Below are 20,222 nucleotides of genomic sequence, written 5' to 3'. Positions count from 1 at the left end.
GGAGAAATTGACAATAACATAATAATAGTAGGGGACTTTAACACCCACTTACATCAACGGACAGAAGATCCAGACCAAAAAAATCAATGACAATGGTCGTCGCAAATGATGCAGTAGGCCAGTTGAACTTAATAGATATTTACAGGACATTATGTCCAAAAATAGCAGAATACATTCTTTTCAAGTGCACATGGAACATTCTCCAAGATAGACCATATGCTAGACCACAAAAGAGATTTCAACAATTTTAAGAGGATAGAAATTATATTAAGGATTAGTTTTGGCCACCCAGTATGAAATTGGACATCAGTTATGGAAAGAAAAACATATAAAGAACAAACACGAGACTAAACAACATGCTACTGAAAAAACAGTGGGGTCAATGAAGGAATCAAAGAAAAATTAGAAAATACCTCAAGACAAATGAAGATGGAAATACAACACTCCAAAATCTACAGGGTGCAGCAAAAGTAATTCTAAGAGGGAAGTTTATAGTGACACAGGCCTTCCTCAGCATTTAAGAAAATCTCAACCAACCTAACTTATCACCTAAAGGAATTAGAAAAAGAACAAATAAAATCCAAAGTCAACAGAAGCACAGGAATAATAAAGATCAGAGGGGAAATAAATAAAATAGAGATTTAAAAACAGTAGAAAAGATCTGTGAAACCAAGAGCTGGTTTTGTGAAAAGATAAACAAAATGGATAAACCTTCAGCCAGACTCACCAAGAATAAAACAGAGAGGACCCATATAAACAAAATAAAAATGAAAGAAGAGAAATAACTGATACCACACAGATACAAAAAAAATCATGAGAATACTATGAATAACTATATGGCAACAAACTGGACAACCTAGAAAAAATGGACTCATTTTGAGAAATACACAAGCTACCAAGACTGAATCAAGAAAAAACAGACAATTTGAACAGATTGTTCACTAGCAGTGAAATTGAATCTATAATAATTTTTTTAAAAAAGCTCCCAGCAAACAAAAGCCTAGGACATGACAGCTTCACAGGGGAATTCTAACATATAGGAAGAGCTAATAGCTATCCTCTCAAACTATTCCAAAAAATGGAGGAGCACTCCCAAATTCGTTCTGTGAGGCCACCATTGTCCTGATACCACAACCAGACAGGAACATTACAAAAAACAAAAAACATAGGCCAATATCTTTGATGATAGTAGGTGCAAAAATTCTCAACAAAGTATTATTAGCAAACAGAATCTAACAATATATAAAAAGAATCGCACTCCATAATCAAGTTGGCCTCATTCCAGGGATGCAAAGATAGTTCAGTATTTGCAAATCAATCAATGTGATACACCACGTTAACAGTGGGAACAGTACAATCACATGATCTTCTCAATAGGTGCAGAAATAGGGCTTGACAAAATTTAATATCCATTCATGATAAAAAAAAAAAAAAACTCCTCAGATTGGGTGTAGAGGAAATATATTTCAAAGCAGTAAAGAACACTTTTGACAAACCCACAGCTAATATCATACTCACAGGTGAAGAGCTAAAAGCCTTTCCTCTAAATTCAAGAACAAGATAAGGATGCCCTCTATTGCCATTTCTACTTAACGTAGTATTAGAAGTCCTAGCCATAGCAATCAGACAAGGAAAAGAAACAAAAGGCATCCAAATTGGAAATGAAGAGAGAAAACTGTCATTATTTGCAGATGACATGATACTTTATATAGAAAACCATAAAGTCTCCACCCCAAAATTTTTAAAACTAATAAATGAATTCACAAAGTTGCAAGATTAATACACAGAAGTCTGTTGCTTTTCTATACACTAATAATTAACTATCAGAAAAAGAAAAAAATCTCATTTAACATCATATCAAAAAAAAAGAAAAGAAAATACCTGAGAGTAAACTTAACAAAGGAAATGAAAAACCTATATTCTGAAAACTATAAAAATATTGATGAAAGACATGAAAGATGATACACAGAAAAGAAATATATCCTGTGCTCTTGGATTGGAAGAATTAATATTGTCATAATGGTCCTACTACCCAAAACAATCTACAGATTTAATGCAGTCACTATCAAAATACCCATGACATTTTTTGTTGAACTAGAACAAATAATCCTAACATTCATGTGTAACCAAAAAAGGCTCCAGGTTACCAAGGCAATCTTGAGGAAAAATAAACAAAGCTGGAGGTATCACCCTCCCAGATTTCATACTTACCACAAAGCTATAATAATCAAAACAGCATGGTACTGAAAAAATAAAAATAAAGACATCTCAATCTTTGGTAGCTTAAAAAAAAACAGCATGGTACTGGTGCAAAAACAGATACATAAATCCATGGAACAGCATAGAAAGCCCAGAAATAAGCCCATATACCTAATGGCTAGTTAATAGTCAGTTAATCTATGACACAGTAGGGAGGAATATACAATATTGAAAAACAATCTCTTCAATAAAGGTGCAGGAGAACTGGACAGCTACATGTAAAACAATGAAATTAGGATATTTCCTCGCACCATATAAAGAATAAATTCAAAATGGATTAAATATCTAAATGTAAGACCTGAAAACATGAAACTCCTAGAAGAGAACATAGGCAGAACACTCTTCTACATGAATCATAGCAATATTTTAGTAATCAGTTTCCTAAGGCAAAAGAAGTAAAAACAAGAATAAACAAATGGAACCTAATTAAACTTAAAAGCTTTTGCACAGCAAAGGAAACCATCAACAAAGCAAAAAGACAACCTATTGAATGGGAGAAAATGTTTGCAAATGATATGATGGATAAGGTGTTAATATCCAAGATATATAAACAGCTCATACAACCCAACATCAAAACAAAAAAAAAACAAAGAACCTCATTAAAAAATGGACAGAAGACCTGGATAGACATACATATGTATATATATATATAGAGAGAGAGTTGTAAATCAACTATACTTCCCTTAAAAATTATTTCCAATTAGAATTTTGCCATCATTCTTATCTTTTTTAGACTTTTCTTCATGTGTGGTTTTTTGTTTGTTTGTTTGTTTTCTTTGTTTGTTTGTTTTCATTCTCTGCCTTTGGGACCATGAACTAGTTTTGGGACTGTGTGATCTTTGGAGACTGTTTCCTCTAATCCTTTTGGATGGCTCTTTCTTTGAGCTGTTCACTCACACACGTTTGGTAATCAGACTTAGGTGAAGGCTTGAAGGGGGCCCTTGGTAATCTTCAGAGCTTTCCCTATCTTTGAGCAGATCTTTCCTCTTTGGTGCTTTTCCCTAAAAACCTTTAACTTGCTTGGCTTCCCTGGACTCTGGGATCTGTCTCTTCAATTTAGGAATATCACCAGATTCCACTTAGGTCTCCAGTTTATGTACTGTGGCCTAGAAGCTCTCTCTCGGCAGTATGTAGAGCAATCATAGGCTCATTTCATTGTTTGTCCTCGCTCAGGGATGACTACCTTGCATTGTCTTATGCCCAATGTCTGAAAACCACTTTTTTCATATATTTTGTCTACTTTTTACTTGTATATGAAAGTGTAAGTCTTACGGCTCTGTGTACTTTTATTGTCATTGAATATGTTTTTCCTGGATTAAAATCCCAAATCTGTGTGAATAGTAACCTTTCTCTATATACCAGAGGTATATTTCTTATTTCCTGCTACCTGTTTCTCCCCTGACTGTTTTTATAAGGATTTCAAAAGTTAAGCAGATTCTTGGGAAAAAAAGCCAACTCATTACCTTTACTTTCAAATTCTTTTTACCTCCTCTAGACCTCCCACATGAACACCTTAAGCCCCTACCACACTAAAGTTCTCTTTACTGAAAATTGTAATTCACAGTGTGAATTCATAGTGAATCTTTAGTGCAGTCCCACAATAGCTCTGTTAGGAGTTCAGCTGAACTGGAGAGAGCTGAGCTGCCAGGTGTCCAAGTAGCTGATTTAAGATAATAAGCCAAAATTAAAGCACCAGTCAAGCCTTTAATCACCTACTGTATAAGCAAGAGTCTAAAGTGGACAAAGTGTGAACTGCCTCTGTTCCATTGTCCCCTTGGAACTGCATGCCAGTTGTGGATTAGCACAGACATAGGGGTTGTCTCTCTGCCAAAGGAACCCTGAACAAACGTCTCCTGCATTTTTTTGACCTGGGTCCTGGGGGAGGGAGAGGAGGGAAGGTTCCAGGAGAGGAAAAGTACTGATTACTGAGTCAGAATTAAGAAAAGTGTCTTCGGGTTTATCATCCCCTCCCATTCCCCCAACTACCAAATAAGGAGATCTTGACAGGGGCACCTGAGAAAGACCTCACCGAAGGACCTTCAATAAAGAGGCCTCCAAATGGAGGCTTAGTGGAGACACCCAGGCTTGAAATACAGATATGGATAAGAATTTGATTGGCAGGGGACCTGTTTCTTGACTTGAGTCCTCTCTTCAGGGACTGCAGTTTGTTGGCTGTGCACAAAGTCTGGTTGGGGAGGGCAGCTTTCTCCCATGAGATATGCCAGGTAAAGCATGTAGTTACCCATGGTCAGACCTAAAACTTGTATGTAGAATTTGGCTGGGAGCAGGCAATCTCTTACCACAGAAGCAGAAGTATGTTGATAAAACCACTGTTTATGTATAGTGTTCCCTATTGAAAGCTGAAGCCTTTTTTATTAATCAAAATGCAACAAACAAGCAAATGTGAAAACTCAATGACAAATAACAGCAAGCATCTATTTATTGCATGTGAATCTGTGGGTTGCCTGAAGCAGCTCTCTTTGCTATAGATCATCTGTTCCAGCTCTGTTTCAGGCTACAAGTCGGGTTCACTGCTGCTCCATGTGTCTTTCGTGGCCTCAAAGGAACAAATCTAAAAATGTAGAGCCTCTCAGGCCTGGATTTGGAACTGGCACATTATAACTTCCACTCACATTTCTTTAGCTAAAATAAGTCATTTTATTACTTACAGCTAGCAACAATTAATACTATCAGTATGAGTTTCTGTGAAGGGTTGGGGAGCATATCAGACTTTTGTAGGCCCTTACCCATAATCTTTCTTGAAGTCCCTTTTGTCTGGTTGAAAGGATCTACTGGGCATCACATTATTCCTTTTGGAGATTATTAGCAACAGGCATGACAGCCAAACACAGAGACCATGTCTTAGTGTCAGCATCTTAGATTTGGATTTATCCTGCCAGTGTTTCAGTGGCTGCTCCTTTGATACGATGAAAAACACTTTGATTTTCGAACCCTGAAAGTACTGGAACATGTGCACTTCTATATGCCTATGGCCGCTTCTTTTCTGAGCTTGGTTCTTTCCTGTGGTACCTAGTTAGGTGTTGCTAGCAACAACCAAGTCACACTTCAACAATGGAATTTCCTCACTCAGTGTTATAAATTAATTAGCTACATTTTTTGGTCTTCCATGTTATATTAGGTGAAGTTTGCCAAATGTTTTCCACTATGTAACATGTGTCACCATTTTCTCAGCTTCCTATAACATATTTTTGCGACCCACCACCCAGTAACCAAATCAAAACCACATAATTTATGTTTTTATTATAGCAGGACTCTACTTAATAGTTACCAATTTCTGAATCTGACAGCTTTTGATACAGTATAAATAGCTACAAAACTGTCAATGGCATGTAATAATAAACATTTATTTCTTGCTTATGGTTTCTTCTCAGTCTCAGGCGCAAGCTGAAGGGGACAGTGACTCTATGGACATGTTCTTTTCAAAGCAGATATTGGGAAACTTCTAAGGGGAGAGCAGAAATATACTTAAGTTCTAGGTTTGTTGTCACAAACAGGCACACTGTCCTTTATACCCACATTCCTTTAGTCAAAGCAACTCATGAGGCCACGCTCAACAGCAGTTGAGCGGGGATCTATGGTCCTCCCATGAAAGCAGAAAAGAAGATACTAAGCATTTGCTGAGTAATAATCTACCATCATGTGATACAAAAGTATAAACCAATGAAAGAAAGTATTTTGGAAAAAAAAAGTATTTTGGGTCTGTGAGTAAATGTTGCAAATATATGGCTTTCTAGATGATCTGGCTCATTCCAGGAATAACACATCTACGATGGAGTAAATGGATTGCAAATTTCAGACTATCCTTAATAATTGTCCCTCCTGCCTTTTTAAATAAGATCCAGCTTTTAAGTCTTAGCTCTGACTTTACCAGGGCAGGCTATGACAATATGCACTCTCCATCTGCTGGCCCACTGCCTTTGATAGCTATCTTACAAGCTGCAGTTTGAACTGCAGCATCTGTTTGACAGGTGCCAGAGTCCTCTTGGCACGGGAAAGATTACTGCTTTGTGTCTTCCATTGCCTCAGATTCCTGTGGCCGCAGTGATCCCGCCAATCCTCATTCCCCCTAAACATGTTAAAAATCCATTATGGTGGATATTAAAATAGCAGTTATACTGTAAACATATGTATGTGCTGTTTTTGTCTGGTTTATCTTTCTTTTCATCACAAATAATGTGAACCCAGCATTAGTTTCTCATATCTTCCACAAGTTTTCCCAACAAAACGTTTATATCCAGCTTGTGTTAAGTAGAAGTGAAATATTCAGAAAAATAGATTTAAGGGAAACTTGTGCAACTCTTTTTTTAAGTATTGTTCTCAATCATTTAATTTATTAAAAGGAGATGCTGCTGTGGTTCTTGATTGAGCAGCAACCATTCTGCTGTTTATATAGAATTATGGATTTATTAGTTGTTTTGCTCTGGGACTTTCATAATAGTTGAGTAGCATACAAATCAAGTTTAGAATTTTGGGCAAGTATCTCAGGTTTACTTTCTATTAAGGAAAGATTGCAGGCACATGCATACCAAAAAGAACCTTACTGATAAGTCAGGCCTTGAGTTATGGTCATCCTAATTTAACTCATAGATAAGTCAAGGGAAAACTTTTAGGCACATTCAGATTTTTTTTAAATGAAGCCAAATTTTTTTCAAAAGAAATGAAAGTGTCAAAATGTCATTTATTTCATAGAACAAATATTAAGTAATTTTCATGTCCATAATTTAATTACACAATCATTAATATATTGAAGGCATGCTTAAGCACCTAAAATTTTTTAAGAGAATAAATAAGAAGTTTCTAAACCTATGTAATACATTTTATAAAGAAGAGGAAGGTCAGAATGCAATTTTTTGTTATAATTATTATCTGGCCTAGCTTAAGAGCATTCTTTCAGACCCTGAAGAATTCCTCATCTTATATTACTCTTTTATTTAGCAATTTCCTACTGATATAGAATAAAACTCTGAATTTTTATCCCAGTCTAATTTAGCCCTTGCCCACCTTTTTAGCCTTATCTTTCATATGTTTGGCCTTATTTTTTCACCCTGGAAGGAAAAAGTCAATAAAATAAAATCCCAAATGTGCTCTATCATTGACTACTTCTGGACCATTATATGTAGTACTCTCTTCCTTTCCTTGTCAGTTCTATATGGCAAAAGACCTACTTATTTTTAATGACTGGATTTGGATATGCCCTCCTATTGGAAGCTTTTGTGAGAGAGGGAAAAAAACATTTCCCTCTACTCTTCTAAATTCTTGGCTGAGGCCCCTGTTTAAAAAAAAAAAAAAGCAGATTAACAAGAGGAAAACAAACAGGTTTATTAGCATGTATGTCTCATATATATAAATGGGAGATACCCAGGGAAATGAGTAACCCAAGAAGGTAGCTTAGAATTTGGGCTTAAATACCCTTTTTAGCTGAAACAAAAAAAGAAGGATGTGAAAGAGGCCAGTTATAGGAAGATGACCAAGAAAAAGCAGGATTAAAAAAAAAGTATGGTTTATTATGCAGATTTAAGTCAGTACCCTCTCCATTGATAAGAGATTTTTGTGTTTTAGACATCCTTGTCTTCCTGGTACAGACAGGTAGATACTTGTACAAATGAAGCTTGACTTTATAAATGTAAATTATCGTTACTAAAGGGTAACTCCTACTCTGTTTTTAGAGCTTCTCCTATGTCTGTTGTTTCTAAAAATAATCGGCTCAAAATAATCCTTTTGCCAAGGAGGCATATTTTGGGGTGGCATATTGTGCCCTTCTCCACTTTTATCAGCTTTCTCTTTTGTGCCTTCAATGTTTTCTATATATACTGTACAAAACAAATAATATACTTTGTGTGTGTGTGTGATTTTTTATTGCTGTTTTTATGCTTAAGATCATGCTTTCTTCTAGTTGCAATAAAAATATAAGCGAATGAAATAAAAGATCAAAAATAGGAATTTTAAGATTGAGAAACAGTTTTTAAAAGAAGCAAAGGATTAATATAAGGAATATGGGAAATACTACAATCAATTGAAACAAATTAAGTTAATTAAAACAATATTTTGTAATAGGAAATATATATGAAACCAAAAACACAAATTAAAATGTTAAACTTCACTAAGCTAAACTTCACATAATTACTTAAATGTAAAAATAGTAATTAATATCTAGTAAAACACTTGAACATGGAAAATAAACTGTTTAAAATAATTTTAAATTGTGAGTTGAAGGAATAAAGGTAACAAGAGTGTTTACCTATGGCTTCCTAGTTAGCTAAAGAAATTAAAGATAGCATATTCAAATCTCTTTAACACATCCACATGAAACTACAGAATTGAGGACAGTTGATTAAAGGCATATTACTTCATAGCAGCACTATTTATAATAGCCAAGACATGGAAACAGCTTAAATGTCCATCCACAGATGACTGGATAAAGAAGATGTGGTATAGTTTATACAGTGGAATATTATTTAGCCATAAAAAATGACAACTTAATGCCATTTGCAGCAACATGGATGTTCCTGGAGAATGTCATTCTAAGTGAAGTAAGCCAGAAAGAGAAAGAAAAATATTATATGAGATCGCTCATGTGTGGAATCTTAAAAAAAAAAAAAAAGAGAACATAAATACAGAACAGAAAGACTCATAGACATAGAATACAGACTTGCAGTTGCCAAGGGGGCGGGGGTTGGGAAGGGATAGACAGGGATTTCAAAATTTGTAGATACTGACAGGCATATGCAGAATAGAAAACAAGATTATACTGTGTAGCACAGGGAAATATATACAAGATCTTGTAGCTCACAGCAAAAAAAAAAATGTGACAATGAATATATGTATGTTCATGTGTAACTGAAAAATTGTGCTCTACACTGGAATTTGACACAACATTGTAAAATGACTATAACTCAATAAAAAATGTAAAAAAAAAGACATATTACTTTAAGAAGCCAATTTAAGGGTTCATTTTACAATGAAGAAAATGTGGGGGTAATAACCCCTACCTATTATCCTGCTCTCCCACTTCCTTTTCTCTTTCATTGTCCTGGTAATGACCTTTTCAGAACAGTTGTGGCAAGTAACAAAAATGGCTTGCTTTTCTTTCAAAGCTAACTGCGTAGATTCCTCCAAGGCTCCAGTCCAGGTAATGTCAAAGGGGATAGGCTGGCTCTCAAAAAAGCTATGCTGAACACCCAGTCACATCTAGTAACTGAGATTCTCTCCTACCCATCAGAAGAATTTATTTCTTGCTCTTCCATCTCATCCATCAGAAATGGCACTTTATTTTTTCATTAGCTTAAGGTTACTTCTCAGAAAAAATGGGTTCTACATTTAATTGGCTAATGTACTTTTATCTTGCCTAAAGAGACAATGTTTAATTATCACAATCTTTTTCATGAAAGTTCTTGAATATTGCATTTTATCCAAATTTATTTATTTAAACAGTACTATGAGGTTTTTGCTTGTTGTTTGTTTGTTTTTTGGCACAGCTCTTCTTGATACCAAGTGTGTGAATTTTTTCCTCTGCTCAACAACCAATTCTCTGATTTTCTGGACAGCCACTCGGTATCCTATAATTCAGTTCTTTTCGATTCTGACACTGACTACTCAGTTAACACAAACCCCACAGGTTAAGGCTCATCCCCACTTCATGTTGCCACCTGTACCTCTGACCCACTGGTTATAAATCAAGTATTCCCACAAACCCTCCCTCAGTTTCAGATTATTTGCTAGAAAGGATCACAGAAGTCAGGATAGCACTTTATTTACTATTACTTGTTTATTATAAAGGATACAACTCAAAACAGCTAAATAGGAGAGAGATGTATTGGGTGGAAACAGTTACGAACCTTCATATGTTTACCAACCTAAATGCTCTCTGAATCCCGTCATTTAGGGGTTTTTGTGGAAACTTTATTACATAGGATAATTAATTAAATCATTGATCATTGACAACTGAACTCAACCTCCAGCCCTTCTCCCTTCCTTGGAGGTCTGGAGGGTGGAGCTGGAAATTCCGACCCTCTTATCACATGGTTGCATTCTTTTGCAACCAACCCCAGTCCAGAAGCTGTCTAGTGGCCCAGTAGGAGCCACCTTATTAGCATAAACTCAGTTATTGTTGAAAGGAGCTTGTTATGAATAACAAAAAATACTCCTTTCACCCCTGTCACTCAGGAAATTCCAAGGACTTCAGAAGTTCTATGCTGGAAGCCAGGGACAAAGACCAAATACATATTTTTTATTGTATGGTATGGCAGGTACCTTCTACAGTAACTACTTGCTATGACTCTTATTTTACTTTTCCTAACATGAAATAAAAATAGTAATATTCTTTAGGAAATTGCCAGGACACAATATACCTTTATCTCCCAAGTTGATATCACAAACAGACCTTTAAGAAAGTTAGTGCAGGAAGCATAGTCTAAAGATCAGTAAAAACAAAAATTGTAGGGGAGGAAAAATAATGTTCCCTCTCTGCCTCGAAGTTATTGGCTGAAACTTCTATGATAAAAGACAGATTAACTATGGAAAAATAGAAATTAACATGTATACCTTACGTACACATAGAAGATACCTAGGGAAAAATGAATTCTCATAGAGGTGGCTTTAAAATTCAGAATTACATACCATCTTAATAGGGAAAGGAGAGGAGAGATGTAGGTCTCTTAGAGGAGAGAAAATTATTTTAGGAGAGATAAATGGGCCATTAGAAGACTAGATAAAAGATATGATAGTTTGTAACAAAGCTTGTCTGGGGATAGTAAGGACTAATCTCCTCTCCTATGATAAGAGTTAATCTTCTCTGTCTAATGAATCTTTTGGGGAGCAGGTAATGACAATTGAGTTTCTTTGGGAGGATCTTTGTGTAGATAAGGGGAGTTAGAGAAAGCCCCTCCATGTATTTACTGTTTTTCAAGTGCCTACTGCTTAAAATAATCAATATACCAAGCGGCATATTTTAAAGTAGCGTATTGTACAACCCTTCATAATGATAACAGACCTTTTAACAATAATTTGTTAAAATAGCTAAAAGAGAATCAAAAAAGAGGATGAAAAGTTGCAAAAGAATTAATTAATTAATTAATTTTTAACGTAATCCAAGACAATTAAGGGAAAAATATGAGATAGAATAAAATAAATTTAAACAATTATGAATAAGCAAAGTTGAAAGTTAGAAAGAAAACTGGAGAGAAAAGAAGCTCCTGAGAAGGAATATAAATCAGAATGAATTTTTATAGTAGTAAAAATTAAAGCATTAAAATTAAAGCATTTAAAACCAAAATATCAAGAATGAGTTTTCAGTAAGGTGAAGCATATGCTCACACATCCACCAAAGGACAAAACAGAAGAAGTGTATATTTCTAACTAGAGCCTCTTTGTTCATTTCCCAAATCCTGAGATCTTGGAAGGGGAAGGGGAAGGAAATCAGGGGGCTGAGAGTCAGGTTCTTGTTCCTCTCCATGACCTGGGCCTATCTACTTGAGTATTTTTAATAAAACCTGTGAAGGTTAGAAACAGAGTTTTCAATAGAAAACCACAACTGAGCATTGTCTTCAAGTCCATCAGTGAATCTTGCACACACCCAGGAGCACAAAAGCAGCAATCAAATTCATTTTAAAATCATGCTTCAGCATTTATTTTATTGGAGTTATTTAGCTATTTTTAGCACTCTTGGCTCTTTGAATACAGAACTATTTTCTTATTTTTAAGTGTAAATATTTCACTTAGAACTAAAGCAGATATTTAAATGACTAGAACAGATGAATTGTATTTGCATATTATTTCTATATTGCTAAAAGAGTGTTGTAAATGAATTCAGCACCATGGTGTTAGGGGACTAGAAAAAGAAACTTGGGAACCAGTTGATTATTATCAAGGTAAAGGTACATATTCCCCAGGTGGCAGATTCTACCTATTCTAGCTTTTATTATCCTTAGAATAGTGTTCTATTTATTTCATGAGTACAGAAGTTTTAATTGGATATGTCATGTTTCAAAGACAAAAGAAATGCCTAATTCACTCTAACAAACTTGTTAGTCACTGTTTATACCAAGAGGATTTCTGCTCTACAGAGAATAATATTGTTTTCTTTTTCCTTTGTTGATAAATCAAAGTTTTACACTGACCTACAGCAGCCAAGCATACTTTAAAGCAAAATCATCTCAGGCTAACACAGTTATGGATCCTTTCAGCTTTCTGTATTCTTTTTTTGCCCCCTTTTTGATTCTTTGAGAAATGCTGTATCCCAAAAATAATTTAGTAAGAAAATGTTAGTTAAATTTGTCATAAAATTTACCTTATAAGAAAAAAATTATTTATAAGTTTTAATGTATTTCAATTCTAATAATATTAACTGAACTTTTATGATTTTTTTCCTTTAATGTTGGTATGTTACTTGTACATTTTTGCTTGTTTGAGGGAGTTTTGGTAGTCAAATACATGGCTAATGTAGAAATGATTTGTAGAAACAACTTGACCTATACCTGGATTTCTATTTGTTATAAAATCCGTTTTTTTGGAAGTGTGATTCTTCTGGTTTACTCTGCCCAGTGCATGATCTTTTACTTAAAAAAAAAGGTGGTGGTAGAAGATATTACAGTTTCAGTCCACCCTAATTCTGTTACTGTTTGCTTTGTTCTGCAATCACTCTGATCCTCCTGGCAGGGAACAAGATCCAGAGAACAAAACTAGTAGTGACTGTGTAGATAAAAAGGCAATGAATTCTGCTTTTAAGGCAAAGGGGGAATACTCTACAAAAGAATGAAAATGGGAATAAAAGTACAGCATTGTTAACCTGTAGATCTGTTGTACCTTTGAAAAATCTTATGCTGAAAAAAAAAAAGTGACACTACAAAGATACATAATTGTGTGACTGAAAATCATGAAAAAGTCACCATTCAGTTACTGGCCAAATTCTTGACAATAAAATAGACTACATTATTCACAGTTGGAAAACCACAGAACCTTTTTGATAAAATGACAGGACGGTGTTTCAGCAGTATACGAGGTACCATAATATATTATTTATTGTCTCCCAGAACAACTCTTAAGATACGGTGAGGATGACGAGGTCAAGAAGAGTACTCCAGAGAAGAATTGGAAAGAAATGTCAGAGCAGACATTACAGAAGGTAATCTAATCTTTACGATATTGAGCTGAGCAAGTTAAATCTGAATTTTAACATAAAGGATTATATTTTAAAATGAGGGCTTATGAACTTAAACCTTGTATGAGTCCTTAATTTAAATTCATAATTCAAAATCATTGGCTTACCAAAATAGGGCTAAAAAAAATCAATGCTAGGGAAATAAATGTGGAAACACTTATGCTTCTGTTGACATAGATTAAAATTATTTTCAAAGATGAAAAGAATGATAACAATAGAAACTATAAAAATTTACCATATTTGTGCTTACTTAACAGTTTTATTTTAAAATGGTACTTGAAACTATGTTACATTTCAACAGTCATCCAGATTTATAATATGTGAACTAAAAAACTGAGCAAAGTTTTAGCTTTACCACAGTAAAATGATAATGTGTTTATAATTTTCATTTTAAACTTGAAAATTACATGTGCCTCATCCCATTTTAGATAAAAAATTTATGCTCATACGATTTGGTTTCGCTCTTCCTGTTTTAATAGAACCACCCCATATAAATGCTGTAGTCACTTTACATCATGGCTATCATTAGTAGTAAAATGTTGGTTTTATTTTAGCACTTTTTGTTATTGTTATAAAGAAAATGTTCTTTAAATAGATTTATTCTTATAACCGATTACCACTTGGATACTGAGACAAAGCTGGAAATGTACAAATATATAGACAAAAATATTAATGCAGCTACTTACATTTTTTCTATCTGTGAATTGACTTGAAGGAAATCTAATAACTTAACAGCAGTTGATGTGATTTCTTATACTTCTGACACTTGTGGTCAGGTAACAGAGACTGTCATCTCATTATTACTGAGTGACACATATCAGGTTAACACTGTAACACAGAGAACAAGAAATGCTCATGTTCATTTGTCTTAAGGTAAAATAAGTAATTGAAATAATATCTGTACTACTATCTAGAATGTCATACAGTTTATAGCAATTTATCTTTGTTTCAGAAGAATATTCTTGTTTGCCAGATTTTGTATAATTTTTATCTCTATGGATATGTAATGCTGCACTACTACTTACTACCTTGGGATGGAAACCCTAAAGAAATCTATTATTTCATTCCAACTGCCATAAATGATGTGGAGGAGGAAAAATAATTTTCCCTCTATTCTTCTAGGTTCTTGGATGAGACACCCCCTATAAAAAAGAGGCAGATTAACAGGAAAAAAGAAAAACCAACAGTAGCTTAATAACATGTATACAGACCTCCTGTATACATGGGAGACACCCAGGAAAACTGAGTAATTCCTCGAAATGGCTCAAGCCATTACCTTATACACTTTCTTCAGCAAAAGGCAAGAGAGAATATTGAGATTGGGGAGTCAGTTACTACTCAGTTTTCAGAGCTTATCCTGTATCTGCAGATTCTTAAAAATAACCAGCTCAAGATAATACTGGTGCCAAAAAGACATTTTGGGGTGGCAAAATTCTGCTCGCCTTCAATGACTACTATCATAGTGGATCCAGAAATCCATTTTAACTCCTGAAAAGTCAACAGGAATTCTTTTCATTAGACTATGTGTCAAATTAGCGTACCAATTTGCCCCTATTTTTTAAATGTTAATCTAACGCAATAGTCGTGGTTTAACCTTTTTTAGTTGAGTTTCCTTATTTTAGAAGGATGTATATGAAACTTGCTCAGAATGGGTTTAAAAGGAAGTAACATCGTGAAAACAATATTTGTACGTAGTAGAAATGAAACATGTAAGTAGATTCTTTTTAAAATAATAAAATAACAGTTTGTATTCTTATGGGATGAATTGTACCCCCTCCCCAATTCTTGTTTCAAATTCTTAATCCTCTGTATCTCAGAATGTGACTATATTTGGAGATGGAGGTCTTTAAAGAGCTAAGTCAAAATGAAGTTATTAGGGTTTTAGCCACTTAGTCATAGGACTTTGTTATGGCAGCTCTAGCAAACTAATACATAAACTTCACAAATCAAGTGTTTCAGTTTTGAAAGGAGCCATCTTTTGGGTAAATTATTTAAATGTTCAGTACTGGAGGAAAAATATGGACTTGAGATGATCTAGTAGCACACAAACCAAATGCCTTTAACAGTCCCCCAGACTTTCATTCACAAATATATATTGAATTTTTCCTTTCTATTTTTGGAGATGTGAAATCAGTTTAACAACAATTTTTTGAGAGTATACTTTGAATAACACTTTAATATGTACTATGGACTTTGCCTTGTCAAATTCTTGAGAAGTTTGTGTCTCTGTTTTGCTATTTTTTCCTCCATTTTAAACTTAAATACAGAAAACTTTGACCAGGTCTTACGATTAAACATAGCTTCACATTAGATAGTTAACAGACTTTAAACATTTTAAACATAACAGACTTTAAACAGATATTTTTCCATTGGTATATAAAATTTTTGTTAAGTTGTAACCAATTGTAAACAAATTTTAGTCAACAGAAAAAAGTGCTAATTTCTAAAATTGACATCTGAAACTTAAGATGTTTGTTATATTTGTTCATAACATGTTATATTTTAATCCAAAGTATAAAATTGATTTAATATCTAATTCAGCAATATTTAGTGCAAGTAATCTTTCAAGTAATTTTATTTAGTAGCTGTTATGATTAATAATAATAGAGACAATAATGATAAGGATGATGGTGATGATGATAAACTGTTTGAAACTTACTGTCTGCCAAGAACTGTGGTATATGATCATATTTAATACTTGCAAACTGCAAGATAGCTATTACTATTTCCATTTCACAGATGAGGAAACTAAAAGTAAAATGAGTTAAATACTTCACCAGGTAAAGCAACTAGAGGTAGAAGTGAGATCCATACCAAACTCAAAATTAAATTTCCCATAGACCAACTACTTCTTACTAATATTTTTGTATCACCCCTGCCAAAAATCATTTTTAAGTGTAATTGCATCTTTCCATAAAGTAAATTTTAAAAAATACAGTCTCTCTACTCAGTCCACCCTGAATCTAAGATGCTAAAATATTTTAAAGTATGTTTATGAGAAGTATACTGTTTTGGGAAGTGATTAAAAATGACCGAGAGAAACCGAAGAGATTATAAAAAGATGGTACTCCTTATTTTTTGTAGTGTTTTTGACTAATTGGAGAATATAATTTGATGATAGAGTATTTTGAAAGAAGTAAAAATGTTCATGTATTCTTGAACACTGTGTTTTTTGTCACATTATTCAGCTCTCCAATAAAGTATATGCATTGAGAAGGAACAATAGAATTTGATTCACAAAAGTATACAGAGGTCTACGATAGTCTGGTGCAAACTTGTGTACCTCTACTCCAGGTCACGAGTAATCCCTTTACATAAAGGTTTCTTGTCTCACTCTTTCTTTCTTGATCCCAGCTCTTTGTCCATTTTCCGTATACATCTGGTAACTCTCCTTTCCCATATGGCTTGTGGAGTAGTGGGATGGGCACAAAATCCTGAATTTGAATCCCTGTTTAAACCAGGAAATGTTTACCTCTGTATGTTAGGTTTTCAAAGCTTCCATTTCCTCTCCTAGGAAGATAATTATTGGCTCTACTTACCTCACATGTTTTTGAGATTATCAGAAGAGATCATGTTTATTAAAATTTTTAGTAAATGATGAAATATACTGTAGGAAGTCTCTTTGGCATGTGGATTATTTTGAGCTGAAAACAATCAAGGCCCAAAAGACTCAGGTAGAAACTTTGATCTTACCCCCAAATGCCTAAAAGAATGAAGATAGAGGATCTATTCCAGGAAGGGAACCGTTACTGTAGATAACTGTAGTATGAACTCGGTGTGTAGACAGGGAGGAATCGATCACAGTCTGTTTGTTAACATTCCTCTCTGTGTCCTATTCCCTCTGCATGATTCTACTTTTAAAATAAATTAAACTCTTCTGTTTAGGTCATTGAATTGGAAAATCGGCTAAAAACTTTTGAGAAAAGGTCTAGAAAACTAAAAGAAGGGAATAAAAAATTAATAAAAGAAAATGATTTCCTGAAATCCCTCATAGAACAGCAGCAAGAAGATGCAAAGACCAGAGAAAAAGAGCTAGAACAGTTACAGAAGGGAAGTCAAGATGTAGAAAAAGACAAAGCTGAACTTCAAGTAAAAATCAGTGAGCTGGAGGCAGAAGTCACTTCCTTAAGGAGACAAGTGGCAGAAACTAATGGGTTGAGAAATGAAAATGAAGAGCTGATGAATTCAATGGAGAAATTACAGCGTTCAGCAGACCAAGCTAAATCTGAGATGGCCACCACGAAAGTCAGATCAGGACAGTCTGCTTGTAAGACCACCACTACTAAGGTTAAATTTAAAGCCGCCAAGAAAAAGTGCTCTGTGGGTCGTTACCATACTGTTCTCAATCACTCCATCAAGGTTATGAGCAATATGTTTGAGAACCTCAGCAAGGACGACTGGGAGGATGTGAGTGAAAGCAGGTAAGGCTCTCATTAACTTAGCTCTGTGGTTGGGACACTGTGCATATGTAAAGCACCAGAAAATGGAGATTGAATTTCAACTACTGTTGATTTGGTATTCAGAAAAAATACTGTCAGATCCTTTGAAATATCTTGGGAGGTCTTGTTCTGAGCTTATTGACTGAAATTTGCATGCAAAATTAGCCACAACTGCATGAGTATTTGAATAGGTGCCAGGAAACCCAAAAGAAGGCAATGCTTGATTTCTTCCAGTGATGCTATTTTCATGCAGTCATGAGGCTTGAAATTGACAGTTTGGCAGGTTGATTTAATTTGCTGGCCCTTTGCATATTCACCACTGACAGCTAAGGATTCCCAGGCAAGCCTACTAAGTCGGTTTAGTTATCTTGTGACATGGCAACCTGGGAGGAGAAACATTTTTTCCCCTTAATTTAGTTAGATAAATTTTGAATGACCCATTTCAGCTTGTTACCAGATGTCTACAAGCTGTTTAACATCCTTTAAATTAAGAACCATCTTCACTAATTATTTCATGTATGTATTATGCAAAGTCATTGTACTAACTTTAATTGAATGGTGGTTAAAAATTAGTTCTTTAAAGTTAAAGCTCTACAGATTCCTAGTCTTAAGTTATATAACCCCTAGTGAATAGCAACAGGGGAATACTAAAAATCTATAATATTTCTTTCCCTTACCCCTGGCTATACATTCATATTTGCACTTGAAGCAATCAGTAAAACCACAAAGGCAAATGGATAATAGAACACCTCCTTTTATACATAGATAATAGGGAAGTTTAATGTTGCCAGAATTGCTAACAGACAAACGGAACAATTTTCCATAGTTGGTCTTATTTTATAATAGTATATATTTTCCTTTTATTTTCACTTTTTTTTTTTAATTTGCAGTAGTGGTCTGTTTTAGATTTGGGATATTTTTGGATAGTTTTCTTAATCGTAGACATAGAACTGAAACTTATTTTAAAATGCAGTTCTCAAATTTGTTTGCATGTTAGAATCACCTGGGGATCTTATAAAAATTCCAAAGCTCCAGCCACATCTCAAAACAGTTAAATCATACTTCTGGAATGGGTTACAAGCTTTGGTTTTTTTTTTTTTTTTGAAGCTCTCCAGTTGATTCCAATATGCAGACAAGTTTGGGAACCTGTGTTTTAAATGATCACTGGTCAAGCCTCTTGTCCTTAAGCTGGTGAAAAACTTAAGAACAAATTTATGAATATAAAGAAGATAGACCAAATCTGCATTCCTATTTCTTTGTTACTTCTTCTAAGGTTTTCTTCGTTGTTCTCAAAAAAGCAATTAGAGATAAAATCCTACTTAGCTTAAAACCCACTAAGCATTTATCTGTCTTCAAGGAAATTCTGGTTTCATCTACTAATTATATCCCAGTTAGTTGGTACTACCACACTCTTCATAAAACAGTGGTGCATATTTACTCATATGTATGTGTGAATAAATACATAAAAGTTAAGGAATACACTCAGTTCAGTTTCATTTTGCCAGTGCATATGCAGAGGGTCACATATTTTGGGAGATGTATCACACGATATCTCTTAAAACATAGGATTGTCATTTAAGTTATTTAGCAGTGAAACTCAGTTTTACTCTGTGAGGATTAAGTGTTACATTTCCTGCTTGACAGAACAGTTTCAGGATTCACTCAGCTGTAAAGAATTCTCAAACAATTAGAAATCCCGCAATGAAGCTTCAGGGCTTCAGAACATTCTATTCCTTTTAGCTTTTCATAATCTGAAATATAAGAAATTTCCTTGGATACTGAGGAAAAAAGAACTTTGCCCTTTGTATATTTGGATATAAAATACTATCTTATATAATTATTACCTCATTAATATTTATTTCCCATAGTTGAATAGCATTACAAGAGCATGCTGTCAAATGACAAAAATAACGCGATTTATTAACGAGTATGAAGACCTTTATTCACAGGAAAACACATGTGGATTGGGGGAGTACAGTGCCTAACAAGCTCAGAAACACTCTTCAAAGGATTTGGTGCAAGGGGGAGTTTTATAGAGCATGAGAAGAGGCAAAGTATAAACAGGATATGATTGGCTAGGAGGTCAGGGATTTTCTTGTAACGGGTAGCAGGTCCTATTTTCTAGAGTAAAGTAAACTAGATAAAGCTGAGTTGCAGGTCTGTGACTGGTGTATGTTAGGTTTCCTTGATAGACATTTCCCATAGTTCAGGGTTCCGATTTCTGATATGGGCCGGGCCACTGGGGCAGCCAGCATTTAGTGGGTTCTGATACATGAATTACCTTTATCAGTGCTCTTTCAGTGATGAGTGATAATCAGGAGGAGTTGTTAATGCCTTGAAGAAGAAAA

At 34.4% G+C, this 20,222-nt stretch overlaps 1 protein-coding gene across 4 annotated transcripts in view; it reads left to right on the top strand.

Moving 5' to 3' along the window:
• Positions 1–20,222, top strand: part of CNTLN (centlein) — a 247,841-nt gene that overhangs the window by 146,678 nt on the left and 80,941 nt on the right. For all 4 annotated transcript variants that reach the window (XR_004319147.1, XR_004319146.1, XM_032477635.1 and 1 more), the window contains exons 14-15: positions 13,308–13,399; positions 17,321–17,856. Coding sequence is in view for 2 of the 4 variants with exons in the window: in XM_032477635.1 (XP_032333526.1) it covers positions 13,308–13,399; positions 17,321–17,856 (628 nt within the window). In the remaining 2 variants the exon portion in view is untranslated. The remainder of the gene's footprint in view (positions 1–13,307; positions 13,400–17,320; positions 17,857–20,222) is intronic.

The sequence above is a fragment of the Camelus ferus genome, chromosome 4 (genome assembly GCF_009834535.1).
Source record: "Camelus ferus isolate YT-003-E chromosome 4, BCGSAC_Cfer_1.0, whole genome shotgun sequence".
Lineage (NCBI taxonomy): Eukaryota > Metazoa > Chordata > Mammalia > Artiodactyla > Camelidae > Camelus > Camelus ferus.
The sequence above is the reverse complement of the archived record's forward strand: the minus strand, read 5'-3'. Positions and strand labels throughout refer to the sequence as shown.